Raw genomic sequence first — 20312 nt, forward strand, 5'->3', positions numbered from 1 at the left:
TGTTGAGTGCATAGTAGGAAACAAAACAGAAAAAAAAAAAAAAAAAGCTGAGAACCAAAAATACCAGAAGCAGGAAACAAAGAAATGGCTAAAATTAGAGTCTTCAAAGCAGCTTTAGCCAAGCAGAAGCAGCAGAGGGAACTCTGTCAGTCAGTAGCCCAAAACGTGCCGAGGCTTTCGCCTTTCCTTCTGGTGCCTTCTGCAGCCCCGCGAGGCGCACGGCGGTGTGAGGAGCCCAGGGGGCGGCAGCAGGACGGAGGAGGTCCCCAGTGCCCCTCCGGCAATCCCACTGCACCCGCAAACACGCAGGGATGAGTGGAACAAAAGCCTCCTCCTCGCTTCCTGTGGCTATGGCACATCTTAGCTTCCCATTCTGAAGCTCAGCCTGTTGCCTGAGCATGCGAAAAACGCAGCACTCCTTGCTTCCGGATACTGGTCTATGCTCCAGTTGCTGGATCTAAAGAACTTCTTTTCTACTCCCTTCTCATTACCTCTCTTTTCTCCCCCGTTCTCAGCAGTCTGCCTGCCCAGACTGTCTCTGGCATTTTCTTTACACTTCTCAAGTCCTGCAGACATTTACGGAGCTGAAGAATTCTTCTCAGCAGGGTTTCCAGACAGCTTTTGCTGCTTTGTTCTTTTGGCTGAGAGGACACCAGTTCCACTTAAAAAATGTTTACAACTTGTTTATTTTTGTGGAACTCAAGGCTATTTCTGGCACAGAACATCTAACATCTATGAATGGGCATAGTCTACCGATGAGCTAAGGCCCTTTGATGAAATCACCTCAAGAATAAACACAATATTCCCATCCTGACATTATCAGTACCTGACCGCATGAAACTAAACCAAGAACCACCCACCCCTCGATCTTCTATTCCTATAAAACAAAGCTGCTGAACATAAGGCTCTTCTCAAAGCTAACCAGAAAAAGTACTACAGCATCATTTAATGCCAGGGCTCTTAAACTTGCTAACGCAAGGCCAAGATTGCAGCTCCCTGATGGACACGGCTCTGTTGCCTAAAAGAAACGTGAGGCAGCTTTGGGCAGAGAAGCTCATGAAGTTCATGCAGTGCTGCACATCCTAGCAAAGCCCAGAGTGCAAAGCCAGATGGGCTTGAGCAAGCAACTCCCCAGGCTCTGGCTGTACTGCAGGGTAGTGATGGCACCAAGCATGATCCTATACATTACCATGAGCCCACAGGCTTCTGATTGGTAGGATTCTTCCTCTCTTTGGTGCTTTAAATGCATGAAAAATGATGCCAAAGCTCTCTCTGGTAATATTCTCTCAGGAGTTAGCTGGTTGTATAAAGAACTCAGGTGCACATCAATTAGACTTAGGGAAATAAGCAGCCAAAATACATTGTGGTCAACATTGCTTGACCAAATAGATCCAAAACTGTTCAGCTTCTTCAGCATGGACCTTTCCACATCTCATTTTATTATTTCCTCTGTCTCGATGACACGGCTTACATGATCTTCTTGTCAATAATACGGACATGTCTCTCTCTGTAATCTTCAAGACACCCAGCATATTGGTTTGTCCTGTTACTTTGCTGCTTGGCTTATTTCCCATAGAGAGAATGCTATGGCTGCTTTAGTAATGCCATACGCCATCTAAAAGCTTTTCCACTTGAATAAGAAGAGAGGTTGGGAAGAGTTCTGCCTTTGGGAAGGAGAGCTGGAGTCTTTGTTGTCCCACTTAACAGACGTTTCCGTTTCCAAATACAGCTTACACTCAGCGTTTCAAAGCGAAGCAATGACATTGCTGGTTTGGTACAGCCTTCTGGCACGTAGCTTAGAGACTGATGCTAATGCTGGAGAAAGGTTGAGTGAATAAGCAAAGAATCAGCAATGGATGCGTTTTCAGCATGACTAAGCGTTGGGAGGCACCGCGGGAAGGAACCTGCTGGAGTGGGCGGACGCCGGCGCGGCCCGTGGGAAGGTTTCGTCCGCAGCAGCGGGGTCCAGGCGGCGGGAGCACCGTGCTGGATTGGTAAGGAACAGCTCCTTAGTGGGCGCCCAACTTTACATCAAAAAATCAGCAGTGCCACTGGCAAGTTACCAACCCACCCGTCACTGCTCCGACGGGAACGCTGCACCAGCACTGGGAGTGGGGAAGGCAGGGGACATGGGGAAAGCACGGGTCCACGCTAACACGTCTCCAGGGCCTTGGTGGGACCTAGCCCCGAGCTGCCCCGCTCCTGCATTCCCTCAGAGGCTGCACTTTCTGCTCCACAAATAACTCCCTCCCTGCTTCCTCCCTGCTCAGAAGGCTCTCAGCAGACCTCACAATCAAGCCAGCAGATTTCATGTTGAACCAAGTGCGTTCAAACTGTGTTTGAGCTCTGAAGTATTAATAGAAAAGCTGTGCTGTGCCAGTAGGAAGCCAAACAGCAGTTTAGGAGGGAAGTGCTGGTAAATCAGGAGCCAGCATCAGTCACATCTTTTCCACCGCGCCACTGCTTCTAATTCATGAGGTAATTCTGCAAGTCTAGATGCATTAGTCACCAAAAAAATGGATTCACAATCAAGGAGAACTCGACAGGCCTCCAGAAGCTCTCATTTTAATCTGGCATTCCATCCGCTGCCATCTTACGTCCCCCAGAAAAGAAAATTCTCCCATCTGCCACCATAAGGGATTCTCACAAAACGAAGGAGATTGTAGTCCCAGTGGGATCACAGCCCCCAGGTCAGTGCGCCCCGACCTCCCAGCCCACTGGCCAGCCCCAGCGCCTCTGCCGGCAGCCGAGGTGAAGGTGCAGCTTCTTCTCCCTTCCCATTAATCAAACACCGTGAAGACAAACACATACGATTCACTTTTTTTTTGGTTGGCTGTTATTGCACTTCCACTTGTGACATTTCATGTGCTCCCCCGGGTTCCCCTGCGGGATGCGCCCACTGCTGTGTCCGTGGCGGAGTCGCCGGGGGCCGGCGGTCTCACCCTGCCTCCCGCTCTGGCAGGGCTGGCTGTGAGGCCACAGCGGGTCGCCCGCCAGGTCGTGGGACACCCGCAAGGATGGAGACCGCAGGTGCTGACCCCACGTTAGTATTACACCATTGCACATGGGAGAGTATGGCTCTTGCAAGAGACCTGGAAAGCAACTTTTATCATATCAACCACAACTAAAGCAACAGAAAGACAAAAAATGTTAAACCACTTCTTGGGCTTCCATACTGAAAAGCTACAGATAGACTGGACAGAGACGATGCAGGGGACAGGGGTGACAGGCTGGTGTCGTTACCTGGAGAACCAGCGCGGGCTGCAAGAGCTCCAGATCCCTTGTGGTCCCCAACAAACAGCGCAGGCTCAGCCTTGGCTTTGTCAGACAGAAACCTGTTCGTGATACAGGAACCCCTTGGCCTCCAAACTGAGGTAAACGTGCCTGCACCAACCCTGCGGGACTGCGGACTACAGCGGAGCTATCAGGGAGGCAGAGCAGACATCCCGCTGCCACCCGAAAGGCCGGTGCCGCTGGAGAGCACGTGGGAGGCATGCGGCTGCCGAAGCTCCATGGCATCCAACACCACCACTACCACGGCATCTACCACCACAACCAAGGCATCCACCACCACCACTGCCACCACCACCACCACCGCCGCCATGGCCACCACCACGGCACCCACCACCACCACCACCACCACGCCGAGCAGCAGCGCACAGATGCCCCAGCTGTGCTGCGAGAGGGCAGAAAGCTCCCAGCCCCTGGGAGCTCCCTGTCGGGGCTTCGGCGACCGAGCTCCATGTGCTTGCTGGAAGCCCTCAGCTCTCGCTCCCCGTGCCCAAGGGCTCCCGCTCCTCTCCCCGCTCCCACCCGCTCCGCCCAGCGCGGGCAGGAGGCAGAGGGGATTTTCCTCTCCTCCGCAGGGGACGGGCTGCTTGCGTTCGTGCTTTTCCAAGTGCCGGTACAGACAACAACAAAAGATGAAACGGCGCTCCTTCCTCCGGGATTTCCTTCCCCGCTGCCCGCTGAACCCAGCCGGGACACCTCTGCCGCAGGAAGCCTGCGGGCTGCTCCAAGCACGGCCGGCGGCCTCGCAGCACGGAGCCGGGCGAGGAGGGGGAGCGATGCCAGCGCGCGGGGGCCGGCGAGTAATTGGCCGCGGTTCTTATGCTACTGATAATTTCCCAGCTTAGCACAGCCCTGTCAACAGTGTCTGCACATCGGCTTGTGCACGGCCAGAATGCAGCTGGACGGAAAGCGGACGAGGGCAAATTAATCGGTGGGCAGGATCCCTTACCGCGGCAGAAAGGGCTGCGCAGATCGTGTTACCTCCGTTTTATGTTGAAGTGCTGGCCTTACAGCTCTGGCTAATTTATGAAGTTAATTAGGCACCAGGATCTTCTTTCAGAGGGAGACAGGATGTCTTTGTGACTGAGCAGCCCTGTTCCCCCCCCTGCCCCTGGGGGGGAAATTGTCAGCTTTTTGCTGAGAAATCGGATCCGTCAGGAGGGGCACGGCCGCCCGCGGGGGTGGTCCCCATCCGCACCCTGCTCACGCACCCTCCTCGTCCCGCGGCCCCTTCGCGGCCCGGCTGCCGTGGCTGCTGGCGATGGGGAGCGCGGTGAGCGCCGGGCCTTTTTGTGCCTGTGTGGCGCGGCTGGAAAGCAGCGCTGCCTCCAGAAAGCGGTCCCACATTCGTCAAAAGCCTTTTACAAGGGAAAGTCTAGGCTGCATCCTTGGTTTTGAATTGAATCTGCCGGCAGAAAGAGGAACCAAAGAATGCATTCAGCTGTTTTTTTTTAAATATTTTGTCTCTAGTGACGTTTATAGGTGGCAGAGAGACCTAATTTACTGCCATTTTGCTTTCAGCAGGCTCAATAAGACTGTTGGCTTGGATCGCGCTTGAGAGACTCAGCCCAAAAGAAACCCCAGCCCAGCACGAGCAGAGGCACCGGAGGCAGAGCCGAGCCGGGCGGGCTGCACCCGGCTGGGCTGGGCGAGCGCTGCACGGCCAGGAGAGCAACCCGCGCACAGGGACCCCCGCTCCGTGAGCCAGAGGGGAGAGGGGGAGGAAGGCAGGAGAGGAAAAGGCGAAAAAGAAAGCAAGAAGATGAGTCTGAGATCTACCCGTCAGCTCCTAACAGCACACACACTGTTCTGTTAGCTGCCCCGGGGAAGGCTTTGTTGTAGCATCTTTGATTCCTGCATCCATTTCCCCACAATGGCCTTAATGTATTTTCAAATACCGCTTTATTTGAAAGTAAAATTTCCATTAGCCAATATTAGTCTGAGGCAGTTTCTTTGAAGAAAATACAGCTATGCAGCTATCTCCACACTAATTATATGAATTAAGAAAGCAATGAAAGTGCAATGTCTGTATTTTCTTCCCCAGGCTTTCAAGAAAGCTGTCTTTTAAGCATATGTGATGCTGAAGTCAAAGGCACTTTTTTAGATCTCTTGGAGGGAGTTGTACAATGCTAATTTAATTCAGTTTGCGAGAAGCACCCTTAGATGTTCCCAGAGCAAATCACATAAACAGAGCAGTGCGGTTCAAAAGCAGAAACTTCTGAACAGTCTCTTGGGAGGCAGCTCTGCAAAAAGCTGCAGAGAGCAGAAGGGAGGTTGGAAAGAGCTGCAGAGAGGCCTGGGGAGAGGAGCCTGTGAAGAGGCTGTCTGTCTGTCCATCTGCGACGGCCCGCACGCCCCGTACAGGCAATACCGTCCCCAGGAGTGTGCTCCAGTTAACTCCAAAGATGCGGATTCAAAGCAACCACATACTTTCTTCCTGCTGAGAAAAGGAAGATAGGTTTCTGCGTGCATTAGCGAAAAGGAGGCTTAACCTGACAAATTATCTTTGTTGTAATGGATGACCATGTAGGAACTATTTTGACGTATGACTGCTGGTTCACATGGGGCTAGCCACAAAACTGGAGACTTTCTTTATAAGAATATTTGGCCAAATTTTCAAGTTCAATTTGTGGAAAGTTTCTAGTCTAGGAGCCAACTCAAAACTGAAAGAGCTAAAGCTTTGAAAAGTTGTTATGCCAAAGTCTTGGGCAAGTGAAAAGCCAACACAGCAGAAAAACAGATAAACCATCCATCTTCGACCTTTTCCTCCTGCGAGCCCAAAGCAACAAGCCCACGGAGCAGAGACGCTGGGAAAGCTGGCGTCCTTTCAGCGCTGGACTTTTCCTCTCGACCAAGCAGCCTTAAATATCTCTCCTCAAATGAAAGTTTGTAATTTCCCTCTGCCCTCCCAAAACAAGATGACTGCTCTTGTGGCCTACAGGCATCTTTCTTTTACACATATCTTAAAATACTTCATGGAAGCATACAGACGCTTCTGAAATAAATCCAGGATTATTTAAACACAACATAGGAAAGAATTATGAAATACATACATATAAATATATATGCGTGCGTGTGTATTAGACATATGCAAGTTCTAAAACGTATTGCCATCAGCAACTAGGCCTCCACCACATTTATCTGTGGAGTCTACTGAGTATACTGCTTGTATTTTTCATGAAACGGGTTTGAAGATGTTTGCCAGACCCTTGAATCACTGCAGTTTATGGAGCTTTCTAACTGCAGGCAGAATCTGGGACTCCCAAGTTAAAGCTGCTTTGCAAAAAACAAACACACAGACACCCTTATAACAGTCTGAACCAAAAAAAATAAATAAGTCATGAGATACTTGGAATATTATGTCATCTGGAATAAGCCAAGCAGCAGACTGGGAACTTGAGGATCTGTTCTCAAGCAAGAACACCAGGAGATCCGCGTTCCTCTTTGGAACGGTAAATGACCCCTGCTCCTCCTGGGCTGAGGCCGACCCCACGGCCCAGCCACGCGGCGCCGTGCCCCAGGGGCCGCCTGCCCAAATCCCCCACCCGACCCACAGACATGGGGTGGGCACAGGGCAGTGCCACCGGCCCCGGTGCTGCTGCGGAGGATGAAGCAGGGAGCACACGGTGCCGCTGCTCACCGGGGCTCCGTGCCAGCCCCGGCCGGGTCGGGGCCCACCCCGCGGTGCCGCCCGGTGAGCCTCCGCAGAGACCTCATCGCTTCCCGGCACAAAGCCCCACAGCCCGCTTTTGCTGCCGTGTCCCTACCCTCGCTCTCCTCGTGTTGTAGTACTTCCCGTGACTCCAAACAGGAGGGCACCAACGCTTGTTTGGGCTCACTTCACCCCAGATCCACACCAGATGCCGTACGCAGGTTTCTGCCGTCCCGCCCGGGGACCCGCAGGGCCAGGCGGTGCCCACCTCGGAGAGCCTTCCTCCCCCAGCGGCTCATCTGCAGGGCCGTCAGCGGCCTCCCACGGGCTCTTCCCCCATCCAGGAGCAGCGCGGTGGTGCCTTGCAACTCGGTCAGAAGAGACACGAGCCGCACCAGGAGGTGCTGAGGGAGAAACGCTGCGGTAATTGCGCACCGTGGCACCGCCTGGACGGACGTGCTGTGAGCAGCCACCTCCCTGCCGGCTGGGCCAGCAGCTCCGTGCCACCGCAGCCCCGCGGGGACCAGGCAGGCCGAGTGTAAAAGCCCAGTCCCTGCCTGCGACTGCAGACAGGACAGGTCCGATGTCTTAAAATTAAATTTAGATATGGCTTCTTACGATGAGCTACCATTATGAGATTTTACCTAATCCCTTTAAAACGCCATTTTTTGGTTCACGCAATCAGAAGATCCGCCCCTCGTGGCCGGCCCTGGTGATTAAAACCCCGATCAGGCAGAAGCCCAGGGCTTAGCGCCTGGTGGGGCCGCCGGGGGCTGGCACGGAGCCGCTCGGCCGGGAGCCGCTTCCTTCGCCCAGGGCAGTGCCGCAGGTCGGCACCACGCACCGGCTCCAGTCCTCTTCCAGATCTAAAGTGGGGCTGAATGCCGGGGCGGGGGAGAGCGGGTAAGCACACGGGTTTCACAGGGACAGCTCCGCTTGGCTGAGAAGAAAATTTCTCAAACAAAAGCCCCAGAGATGCCATTCCAGAGACATTCCCCAAGTGGCTGACAGGAAGGCAGGATGAGGGTGGGACCCGCCTCGGTGCCTTCTGCACCTCCAGCTGCCATTATTCTTCGCTAATATAAACAACGGGAGCAGAAGAAAGCAGAGCCACAAAAGCCTCTGCAAAACAACTGCAACTGAGCACGAGAGAGGAACTGCAGAGGTCACGCAGGTTAAGGGCTCATTTCTCACACACCACAGCCCCCCCCCAGACGGAGGACGGACGGACGGACGGGCGGACACGGCACGGCAGCCGCCTGCCCCTGTCCCCGGGTGGCTGCCGCTTCCCTGCGCCGTCCCGCGTGTCCCCGGGCACAGGCAGTGACCCGCAGCCAGCCCGTGCCCACGGGGATGTGCAGGCGTTCCTCTGCCTGCCGCTTTCTGCCCAGTTTTACATTAATCTGTGTTTTCTTTTTTCATTTTGAAGCCATTGCGCAGTTTGCACCTCCTAACCTCTGCCCATCCTTCTGAAGCAGCACGGGGTAATTAATATATGGAAAATACAGCCTGGGATCATGAAGCGCATTGGTGCTGCACTTCACTTACATCATTTGACCAAAGGGGTTATTTCAGAAATATTCTGACCTGTACGCCTGACCCAAGGAACGAAGAAGGAAACCGAAGCTCAAGAACTTCCTGGCTGGTCGCTGCTCCGACGGCCCCGCACCGCAGCGCTCGCCCTGCCCCAGCAAGGGGGCACAGGGAGCTCCCCTCCAACCCGAGCACAGGGAGGGCTTTGAAAAGCACAAGAGGAGCAAACACCCTGAAGGCACTCAGCAGCACCTGCACCTTTCTGCCCACCTGCATGCGCCAGGATGAGCGTGGCTTCCAGCACCCAAGTGCTGCGAGGTCCCCGCGGCGCCGCGCTCTGCCCACGGGTCCCTGCTCGCTCAGCTGCCTCCGCTGCGGCCACGCCACCTCCAGCGGTGCCGGAGATGGAGGGCACACAGCCTGACACCATCCCACCTCCAGCACAGGACAGCATTGCTGAGAAAGGACCGCTGGGCTTTAACCTGTGCAAATTTGACATGCAAGTCTGAAATGGGAAAATAAAATCCTGTATTGGTGTTTCCAGAGCGGTGGTTTGCAGCTCAGAGCCCAGGGCTAACGGGGCTTTGCAGCTAACGCAGGATTTGTTTGTACAGTCTCAGCAGGATGCTGCAGCAGGTAGTGCAAGAGGGTAGAAAAGGGGGAAGAGGCCTTTGATGCGGATGTTACTGATGGCTCCCAAAGCCCTGTGAGGACCGGGGTGCGCTGACCAGGGCAGTACCAGCCTGCACAGAGCCCTGGGGGCCTGCGTGCAAACCTGTGGGGCACGACCCTCTCAGCACACGTTTTGCTCCTTATTACTCCGAGCAGAAGCACCCAGCTGACAGGGATGTCAGATCTTTTTGCCAAGTCAGCCAGATACTATCTGATGAGTACACCAGTTGGTTATTAACCATCGTCATTCACTTTTCAAAGGTGTGAAAATGCAGCAGTGACTAATGAGCATCTCCTGAGCAAGACCGGCCGGTTTCGCTGCACCCGAGCGACTCATCCGACACCCGTGCTGGGATTAGTGACTCCGGTAACTTCAGACATTTTCCTAGCCTGAAACCGAACGCCCCTGAGCAGCTGCCATTCCAGCGCCGCTGCCGACCCGGTGCGCTAAGGGTGGGATTTGCGTTTGGGCTGCAGGTCGCAGCGCAGCACGCAGGGCGCAGGGAAGAGCGCTGCTGCTGCCGGCTGCCGCGCCTCGGGCAAGCACCTGGCCTCTTTTCACCCAGCTAGGCACCCGGCGTGGCATATCCCCCTTATCTGTAAAAAAAAAACACAAATGAAACTAAAACGCAGCTGAGCACTCTAAGAGTCTCAGCTGGAAAGGCAGAAATGCCAGCGCTTTGTGGCGGCAGCAGACAGACGTGAGGACTGTCACCGCCTAACCACCGGTTACTGCTGCAGCCACGAGAAAGCTCTGCTTTGACAGGCCTGTGCCTGCTTACAAACGTTTCAAAGCTCTGTGGTCTATAAGAAATAAATCCATTCTCGTGGTCTCTCCCACCTCACACCTTCGGCTGGCTCAGAGGCAGGGCTCCGGGGCCGCGGCGGCTCCGCCGGGCGCAGCGCTCCTGCAGCGCTCCTGCACAACCTCTTCACCGCGGCCTCGTCAGGCGCTGCTCGGAAAACGAAACGGCCCTGGCTCGCAGCTCCTCTGCTGCGAATGAAATAAAAGCTGTAAAGAGTTCCTGGGCATTCACCGCCTGCAAGTACCTCCCCTCTGTGCGCCTTCTGGGGGGTCCTTGCACAAATAAAAGCGGGCTCTTCTCGCTGCCAGCTTCACACGGCATCCAGAAAGCGAGTTTCCCTCCTCTGCAATCACTGACCGGCGCCAGCCTCCGCTGCCCTTCACACCTGGCTGGTCGTACTGCTGGTAACGTGGTGGCACAGCTCCCGGGGCAGGAAGGATTTGTTCTGACAATAGCTTGACTAATGAAGCACAGCACAGAACGAGTTCGCTTCTCTCCTGTTACTGACGACCTCACAAAAATTCAAACAAATCCAAACAGCCCCCAGCCCCTATTTTTGCCGCAGCTATCTGCCCTCTGACCAAGTACAGGCAGCAGAGCTGCTGAATAAGGCTGTGTCACGTTTACGTAGTTATTTTTCAGAGTGGAAAAAGTGACTTAAATTCTGCAAGGACCCAGCAGCATTTACAGATCTATTTACTTCTTGGGTGTTTTTGCTTACGTGTGTTACAACTGGTAACTGCTAAGCTGTTTGCATTTTTAGGAGTTTATTTATTCCAGCAAGTACCACTTTATGCCATTCAATATGCCCATGGTGCTCGTGGCTCTCAGGCCTTTCGTTTTTGGGAAGGGAAGGAGAAATGTAGTTCAAGTTTTAACTGGGACGCCTAATGAAGATTTATTCTGGTCTTGTAAATCAGAAGCACATGGGAGTAGCCTCTCCCCCTTACACTGACTGGGCTATTTTTTTCATGACCACTGGACCTTAGATCTGCTCCTCATTTCTTTCCATATCCACGGAGGGCAAGAAATAGCTATACTTGGTCAATAAGAAAATAAAATAAAATGCAAACGGACACGTGACGACTAAACCCAAGTTTCCCAAAGCTATCATCTCCCTAAGGCCGGAGTCCCCAGGGCAAAGAAGGTACAGGATCACCCGGCCACCGCACCTCCCCAAGGCGCGCTCCTGCTGGGCCCTAACACGGGAACTCATCCGCACGCCCTGCTCAGCCCAACCCCACGGACATCAGCTTTGTTGGCGAAACCACTCCAGGAGAAACCCCAGTGCCCTGAATAACCCTTACGGACCTCAAAAACCCGCTGCCCTTAGGTCCTTTAGAAACAAGCGAGCAAGAAAATAAACACAATTATTCCATTTTGAGGGAGCAGCGGACTACGCTTCCTTCATCAAGTAATTTTTCTTTCAGCATCCATTATTTTTGACTTGGTTCGCACATAAAAAAAGCCGATTCCAGGAGCAATTGGTAAAGGCGTTGATATTGTGAAGGGAGCTCTCTGTAATTATCACCCTGACACAAACCCGAGTGCACGCGGACAGGCACGCAAACCCTAAAAAGGGTGTGAAAGGTGCCAAGTCATGAACTCCAAAGCTGAGGAACAAGTCAGCTGCTGCAAAGTGCTCATAAAGCCCCCCTTTGGCTGCATGGCCACGGCAGGGACAGCCACCCCTGGGGGACGGCCACCCCTGGGGGACAGCCACCCCTGGGGGACGGCCACCCCTGGGGGACGGCCACCATGGCAGCCCAGCAGCCGCCCCAGCACTGCACGATGCCGCATCCTCCGAGGGAAAGCACGAAGGATTAAAGGATGCACTGCCTAGGCACGAGGGCCTTAAGGCAACTCTAATCCTGGCGTTTCCCTGTGCGTGCAGCCAAGTTCCCAGCCCAGGGGATCCCGTCCCATGCCCTGCTGGCGCAGACGGCTTCTCAGGTTTTTAGAAAAGCAAAGCAAAGCCGGGAGGATCCTCCCGCGGGCAGGGCTGAGCCTCCTGAGGCCGAGGCAAGGAGGCTGCTGGCTGCGCCACCCCCGAGCTCCGTGCCTGGTATTTTTGGAGACATCCCCGCACGCAACCGGCAGCGCCGTCCCGCCCCACAGAAAAATGTGTATTTTTGCGCCTGCTCTGCACAGGTAAAAAGCCTCCTGCCACACCTCCTGCGACTCCCCCCCGGCTCTAATCGCCGCCGCAGTTCCTGCTCATCAGGCTTCGTGGACTTCCCCCAGGCTCCCCCCAGGGCCCCCAGTCCCACGCTCAGCCTCCACCCTCAGCCGCCGGCAGCCCCAGCCGCAGCCTCCGCTCCCTGTGGGGGGGTCCTAAGCCAAGGGGTCTTCCCCACGGCTCTCCCGATTCACCAGGCAGCATTTCTGAGTGCCCGGCCTTGCTTTGGAGGCCTCGTGTTTGGCTGCTGCAGCCAGGCTCGCCCTGCGCTGCCATGCCAGCAGCCAGGGAGCCGGCGTGGGAGGGATGCCCAGAGCGGCCGAGGCGCATGAGGACAGCCTCTCCCTGCCCCCCTCCAGCGCCCGCCAGAAATGGCTGGAGCTACGGTGTCCCTCCGAAAGGACAGCCTCACAGAGCCGCTCTAAAATTAGCCCTGAGATTGAATTGCCCTGTCACCACTCGGAGAGCCGGGGAGCCACGTGCTGCTTGCGGTGCTCCGAGGAGAGCACCAGGCACGGCACGGCACGGCACGGCATGGCACGGCATGGCACGGCACGGCACGGCATGGCATGGCACGGCATGGCACGGCATGGCACGGCACAGCATGGCATGGCACGGTACGGCACGGCACGGCACAGCACGGCACGGCATGGCACGGCATGGCACGGAACGGCACGGCACAGCATGGCACGGCATGGCACGGAACGGCACGGCACAGCACGGCACGGCATGGCACGGCATGGCACGGAACGGCACGGCACAGCACGGCATGGCACGGTACGGCACGGCACGGCACGGCACAGCACGGCACGGCATGGCACGGCACGGCACGGCACAGCACGGCACGGCATGGCACGGCATGGCACGGAACGGCACGGCACAGCATGGCACGGCATGGCACGGCACGGCACGGCACAGAATGGTCCCCCCCAGGGCTGGGGACAGAGCAGGGGCACTGCTGTGGGATGCCTGGGGGCCAGGGCGAGCACCACCCGGCCTAGCTGGGAGTTCCGGGTGCTCTCCCACCCGCCCCGACCATCCTGCACGCTTCGGATGCAAATCTCCCCTCCTGAGAGAAAAGGCAGAAGCCTCCTGGATATCGTTTGCATGCTCCTACTTCTGAGCAGGCCGACGACTTCATGAAGTCGCAACGCAAAAATCCAGCCCATCTAGTTACAGGGCGAAAAGTCATCTGGCCTCACCCCACCTTCAAAACCGTCACGCACAAGAAGAAATTACGATGAGAGAACAGACCGAAACCCTCGCTACTCCATCCAAGGCACATCTCCGGTGTGCGTTACCAGGCCACCAGAGCAAGGTGCTGGCTTTTAAGGATTTAAAAAAAAAAAAACATTCTCAAGTCTTACGTGCTTTGTGATCACACAGTGTTTGAAAACTTTCCCCGTTTCAGCTGAAGTATATATCCACGCTAGAAATACAGGCTTTTCTGGCTTTTGTTTTGTCATGTTTCCTAAGGAAGAAGTTCTCTGCAAAGGCAAGGGTAAAGAAAATCAGTGCCTATTTAAAAGAAATATTTAAAAATCCCCATGTGGGGCGTTGGTGGCAGCAGACAGCCAGCTCCGGTCCCTCGTGCCCGCCGCCGCAGCGACAGCTCCTGGCAGGGGACAGCAGCCCTGCTGACTCACCAGTACAACTCCCGCCCAGAGCGGTTTTTCCATAAAAATAAAACCAGCCCTAATAAATAAACGCATTCCCATCGTAAAACCCTGATTGGTGCCTGGGAAGGAAGAGCCTTCGCCCTGCAGCAAAACAATTTCCCTCCTGGCTCGTGATGGAGGGCCAGGACCGAGGAAGGCAAAGGTGAAAACGAGCGAGTTCCCCCGGCCGAAGGACAGCGGTGGCACGCAGAGCGCGTCCCACGCGTGCTGCTCTCACAGCGCCCGACGCGGCCGCCCGGCCCCGCTCACGTGCAGAGATCCGGGAGAGCAGCAGGAGCCGGGACGGATCCCTGGGAGGACGTGAGAAGCAGGAGCTGGGCTCGGCCCCGCGTGGAGCAGAGCTGAGCTACGCACCAGCATCTGCCGGCGAGCCGAGAAGCTTTGTAGACAAAGCTCAGGCAAACTTCTCCGCTTCCACAGACGGCGTTCAAAATCTTTAACATCACACGCGGTAAGGTCACAGGGTGTATCGGATGTATCAGTGCTCACTGCAGCAAAACTGAAACAAGACGTCCCCCAAACTTGCAGCCTTAATGTCTTTGCTCCAGCAAGCGTTGCGCTGAGATCAGCAGGAGCTTCACAGACTTATTTTGACGCGAACATCAGCCTCCACAGTAAGAAGCTCGAACTTCCAGCCGACACGGCTCCTCTCCTGGCAGCACCCCGAGAGCTTGTGCAGACACTGAGCAGCGTGCCCTGATGCTGTGAGGGGCTGGGTGCCCACCACGACGACACGAGGGGCAGGGACATGTCAGTGACTAAGGGCACCAAACCCATCCACCTCCCAGCAGCAGAACAGAGCAAAAGGCCCTGGTCCACGATGGCCTGCACGGAAGCATTCATTTCACTGGTAATTTCAGACACCAAAAAAAAAAAAAAAAAAAGAAGAGAAAATTCAGTTCTGGTCTGGGTTAGTTTTTAATTTACTAACCTTTGCTGTTGTCACTTTAGGGAAGGAAGCACCAAATCCAGGATTCCTTTTTTACTAGTACTCTCAATGAGTTCCTTGTTCAGAAAGAAATCCTTTTTTCTTTAAAGAAGGAAAGCGGGGCTTCCCGGCCTGCTCACACCTGGAATTTTACAGCTCCTCAGCTGTAGGGCTTGAATTCTTGAATTCTGCCAGCACCGCGAGCTGCTCCAGTTGTGGGCCGGGCAGCTCCTCCTGAGCGGGTCCCGAGATGGGACAGCCCTGGCCCGTGGCCAAAAACTTACAGAAAATGGTGAAGAATGCAGGAAAAAAACTGAAGCTGGGCTCGACAATGGGTCTCACGGGACCGGCAGAGGGTTTGGCAGGGTTTTTGAAGGGGCACGGAGAGCAAGGCACCCTGACACGCTCCCTGATGCCGGGCACCCTCATTGTGGGTCCGGTAATTACAGGGGAGCACTGGAAACCCTCGCACGGCAGTAACAGATAATAGCAACCGGCTTCAGTGCCCAGAGCTGCCCAAGGCTTTGCAAAGCTGAAATTACCCAGCTGGTTAAAGAAACAGGGACGGCTTTATACAGGCATTATTTGTGCAGCGCCGCAGGGCAGCAAGGACAACGCCGCCGGGACACTGGCACCATTCAGGCAGCGCGCCCCGACCCCGAGAGCGCAGCCCGTGCACAGCCGCAGGGCAACGCGCTGCTCGCCGCGCTCCTGCCCCGGCGGCACTCCTCCTCTTCCTCCTCCTCCTCGCCACTGCCCGTCAGCACCCGCACGGGGCAGAGGCGTGAAGCAGAGGAGCCCCGCACCTCCGTGGGCCGGGCACGGGGATCACCGCTGCCACCGCTCCGACCGCGGCTGGGGGTGACTCCGGTGACCGCCCCAAGCAGAGCAACCCCAACCATCACCCGACCCGCAGCCCTGGTGTGGAACCAAAACCACTCGCGCCAAGCCCTTACTTGTCTAAAAACGCGTGCTCCTTCCCCAGCGCCAAGCAAGCCCGGCAGCCTCCCTGCACACGCTGCTCTCCCCGGTCCCCCCCAAACGCCGCGTGGGGGCTGAGCACCATCAGCAGGCTCGAGCCGGCTACAAATAAACACGTGGAAACGATCTGGGTATGTTTAACCACCACAGCACTGCAGAGGAAATACAGCAATCAAATTTTCATGGGACTACAAATTAGGTTAAAAGCAAATATTTAAAGACAAACTAATGCGTTTCAGCAAACATTAAAACCCAGGAGCACAGATAAGTATGAGAACAGCATGGGCTCGTGCGGAGCAGACTCGGGCTGATGGGTAAGCAGGCACAGAGGCTGAAGAGACATCTATACATAGCATTAAAAGAGAATAAAATGAAGTCAAACACTTCATTTCTTATTGAAAGATTGGATTGGATTAAAGACATTAGATTTACATAATTGGGGTTATAGAGAAGAAAACATTTGCTTTGAGGTATTCACTTTAGACTCACTTTTTAACCTTTAGCTCGGCCTTGACTAAAAGCTTGCACATTCCTGTGTGTGCAATCACTGGATGTAAGGAAAAATACCAAATGCCACAAACTTTGCCAGAGGCAGAAGTGCTGCCAGGGCTACCCTGCTAGGCACCGCTTCACTTTGCACAAGTGTAAAGGCCCCTTATGGGCAGCAAGCAAATGGTTCTGCTCCAGTCCGCTCACGTAGCTCTGGGTGACAGCAAGACGCCTCCGCTCCCCACAGCCTGAACTGGTTCGTTCCGCTGAGCTTCTTTACGACTTTCTTTAAAAAATAAGTTATTAGGAAGAGCGACTCTTGGAATTTGAAAAACTGCAAATCTGGCAAACAATTCCTTAAAGTCGCAACGAGACTCGGGCTCACAAACGTTGCTGCAATACGAGTCACATAATTTTCTTCCCTCGGAGGACAAATAAACTAAAAACATCCTGTTGGGGGCAACGGCATGTGACCGACCCCCAGGGCTTCCACCAGCAGCACGGGCACGAGACCCGCGCATCCCGCCCCAGCTCACGGCACACAACTCGCGGCCTTACCGCGGCTCCTGCCCCGCGGGCGCCGTTCCTCCCGCCCAGCGTCCTGCCAGCTGGGTTCGGCTTACACGAGGTCGGCTGGGTTGCTCGCAGGGTTTTAGTGGCAGCAGTGGCGATGGGAAAGAGATGGAGCTGGTGGGCGAAAGCCAGAGCCCTTCTCCGCCCAGACACTGCCAATGTGCACCTACCTTTGCCCGTCCCAGCGCTGTGGGGCTGAGCCCCCCCTGTGGGGCGTGGGAGCTGCACCCCAGACCCCAACCCCGTCCCCTCCCATCAACCAGAGGGACCACGGCCAGGGTCACTGGCCCACCCGGCACCAGCACCGGCACTTCACCGTCTCCACGGGTAGCCAGGAGAAAGCTGCCCAGGCCAAGCGCTCACCGCCTGCCCTCAAGGGGCTGGGGGCTTGCCCAGCTAGGTGGGAGGGGGCCATGCACGCAGCCCGTGGGGGGACATGGAGGGAGGAAGGCCTCCCCTCACCGCCAAGGTCGCTGCGCACCACTGCCGCCGGCGGCGCAGCACAGCCGATCCCGCCGGCCGATCCCCGGGACCCGCGACGGCTGCCGGGGATCTGGGCAGATCTTCACGTGTGCGGGAGGGGAGGGAGGTTCTGTGGGAAAATGCGTCGGGGCCCAGCAGGGCCGCGGCAGGAAGGAAATTCCCCGCAGCAGAGCGGCCACTGGTGCGAGGGCTCGGCTGTGTCAAGTCCAGGGGACTTCATAAATAACTCGGCCGTCCCCAGGGAGTCATTGCTAAGGTCGCTATTTTTTCCCTTGAACTTTCCAGATGAAGGAAGCAATAGCAGAAGCAATGGCACAGATTTGGCTGGAGATCAACTGTACTGACAACAGTCATAGGATTTAACTCAGAAGAAAAGTCCTTTGTGTTTGCTGGAGTTATCTCCAGATGGGTCAAGCAGTTCAAACAGCAACGCGGAGCTCTGCTTGAAAAATATCCCGCGTGCTCAAAATAACCAGGGCTGAGCTCACCAGCAGATCTAACCCGCAGCCACTAATCCCACCACTTAGGCAGAGTTAAAAATGCAGGACACATGCTAGGCGCCCATTAAAAATTAAAATGCTAAATTGTATTCTTCCACATACTGCTGGGATTCAGAGTAAGAAACAGCCCTGATTAAAGATTAAGGACAGAGAGCCTATAAAACACTAATTACTACCGTACTTACAGTGAATTTGGCCTGTTGGGTTTAATTACTTCTAGTTCAAGATCACTTGAGTTCAGGTTGGGCTGGGGAGAGCTGTTGGAGTTGAGGAAGCTGTTTGCATTTGAGGATACGACGGATTCCAGGCTGGAGTTGATGATACTGTTCCTATTCTCCTCTGAAAAACACCAAAACCCAAGAATCATCAGACACCACACATAGCTGCTATTGCTTAAAAAAGCGCATACAGCTGCGAAGGCATATGGCATTCCTATTAATAATCCCTGCCCTACTGTAAATAGGGCAGTATCCTACCAGATCCCCAACGGCAGGCAGTTAGCTTACAGTCAAATTTTCTGTACGTTGTACATCGATATACAATTATTACACCAGTTATTTTTTTATTGATGCAAGTACATTTTAAATGAATAATATTTTAAAGAAAATATGTTTTTGTTTGTTTGTTTTTCTTAAGGCATTAATATTTTATATTCCCAAAGACTTCCGAAGTGCTACATCACCTGAAAAAAATTAGAATGCAAACTACATACAGGAAGGAATGTCTCTGTGACTGAAATCGGCGACCACAGGGCTGAACGTTTGTGTGACAGAGCAGGATAACATTTTAGAAGGAGGGAAGGACAGATCACCCAGTTAAAGTTTATCTCAGCAAAGCAACGCTTCAGCCTAGGACGTGACAATAACTACCATCAGCCTTTTCTGGCCATGCCCAGCATCACAAGGCAGCACTGTTACAAACAGGGCTGAGGAGGAAGGGGAAAGGGTCTCCACTCTGCCTCGGTGCAGCTGCTCTGAGCGCTCCCAGCTCCGGCCCCGTGGCTCAGCCCCGGCCGTGGCACAGCACCGCACGGACACCGGCTGCACCGTGCCCGCCGAGACGTGGGCACCTCCCTGCCGCCAGCCTGGAGGTTTCTTGGAGTTTCTCCTTTCCCTTCATCACGCTCTGCTACGAGACTTCCCCCCTTATCTGTGTAACTTCAGCACCGAGGTGTGGAAACGTTACGTATCCCAAACCAGCCTCCGGCAGCATGGGTCCCCTCCTCAGCTCTGCGCTGAATTACCCCAAATCACATTAATTCATTTTCGTAAGGTGCCTTTTCCATATAAGCAGCAATTGTAGTTCTAATTGGGAGGAGCAATTATCATCACTGAAGGCATGGAAAGCAGCTCTATTGCAGAGAACTGCTCCTTCTGTGATGATGTTTTCCTGAAAGACAGGCACCTGCTGGAAAACACGCTGAGTGCTACTTCAATGATTAATCTTTCAGGGAAATTATTTTTCCTGTGCACACTAACATGATCAAATTGCTGCTGAAAAGCACGCAGTAAAAAAGAACCCCTCATTCTCAATCCCTTCAAATTATACGTCTGCTTGCATTAGAAGGCCAACATGCAACACTCATCTGCATCCTGTGCACGTTTAAAGAAGGATAAACAGCGTGAGAGGAACCCCTGAGCTATGCGGGTAGTTAAGACTGAACACCCAGCAGAGAGAAACCCCTCACATTTCTGTGAAATAGCTTGGACGCAGCGCTGTCTCAGGGACAGAGGAGCGTGGCATTGTGTAAGCCCTTTGCCACCGTTTCAAGGAAAAAAGATTACATGAGCAAAAGGTTCGCGGGTGCCAGGGCGAGGAGCAAAGTCTAACGCTCCTCGTCACGTTCGCTCCCCGGGGTCACTGAGTTCTCCTGGTTCCTGGGCAAAATCAGAGCGCTTGCAGGCAGCAAGGGGGCCCGAACTCAGCCCAGGTGATCTTCCAAAGATTAGACGAAGCCCAGGATGCGATATTTCTGTCGATCGATGTTAACAGGTTCCTGAAATCGCATGTCATTAATCTTGATCTCCAGCAAGCTGACAGGGGAGCAGGTATCTCAAACACTTCTCTGTCCCCTCCGCTGGTCCTGTGATGCACCCAGCTGGATTTTTTTTCCAGCCTGCCACCGTCTGCGGTGTTAAAAGGAAAATGCAGACGACCTCTTCAGCGATGAGTCATACAGCGGATCAAACAACGAGCCGTGCTTTCCCTAAACCACGTCAGAAAAGCTCACAAACAAGAGAGATTTCCCCGGAGTGCTGAATTTAAAGATATTTATTGGCCCACAGTTCCCGGCCAGCTCCAGCAGCAGGTAACGGGTTTGGGGCCGGAGGGCTGTGCAGGTGGAGGAGCCCAGCTCGTGGAGCTCCCCGTCTGCCCTGCCTCGGCCGGTGCAGTGACGGGGGTGCAAGGACGGGTGGAAGGAGAACACCAGCTTGCGCAGCGGCTGAGCGCAAGCCACACGGGGCAGCACGGTGTCTGGACACCAGACAGCAGGTCCCCGCACACCAGCATCTCCAAAACCAGGTGTCTGAAGGAAAAACTGTTGC

General features: G+C 54.6%; 1 protein-coding gene across 5 annotated transcripts in view; it reads right to left on the reverse strand.

Moving 5' to 3' along the window:
- The window catches only part of ARHGAP26 (Rho GTPase activating protein 26), a 132403-nt gene that overhangs the window by 12120 nt on the left and 99971 nt on the right, over positions 1-20312 (reverse strand). For 3 of the 5 annotated variants that reach the window (XM_083798702.1, XM_083798700.1, XM_083798703.1), the window contains exon 20: positions 17952-18105. In XM_083798702.1, coding sequence (XP_083654828.1) covers positions 17952-18105 — 154 coding nt within the window. Of the gene's footprint in view, positions 1-12; positions 1987-17951; positions 18106-20312 lie in introns of those variants that run through there. The other 2 variants (XR_014572334.1, XM_083798701.1) reach the window with 2 other exon arrangements.

The sequence above is a fragment of the Anser anser genome (genome assembly GCF_964211835.1).
Source record: "Anser anser genome assembly, chromosome: 14".
Taxonomy (NCBI): Eukaryota; Metazoa; Chordata; class Aves; order Anseriformes; family Anatidae; genus Anser; species Anser anser.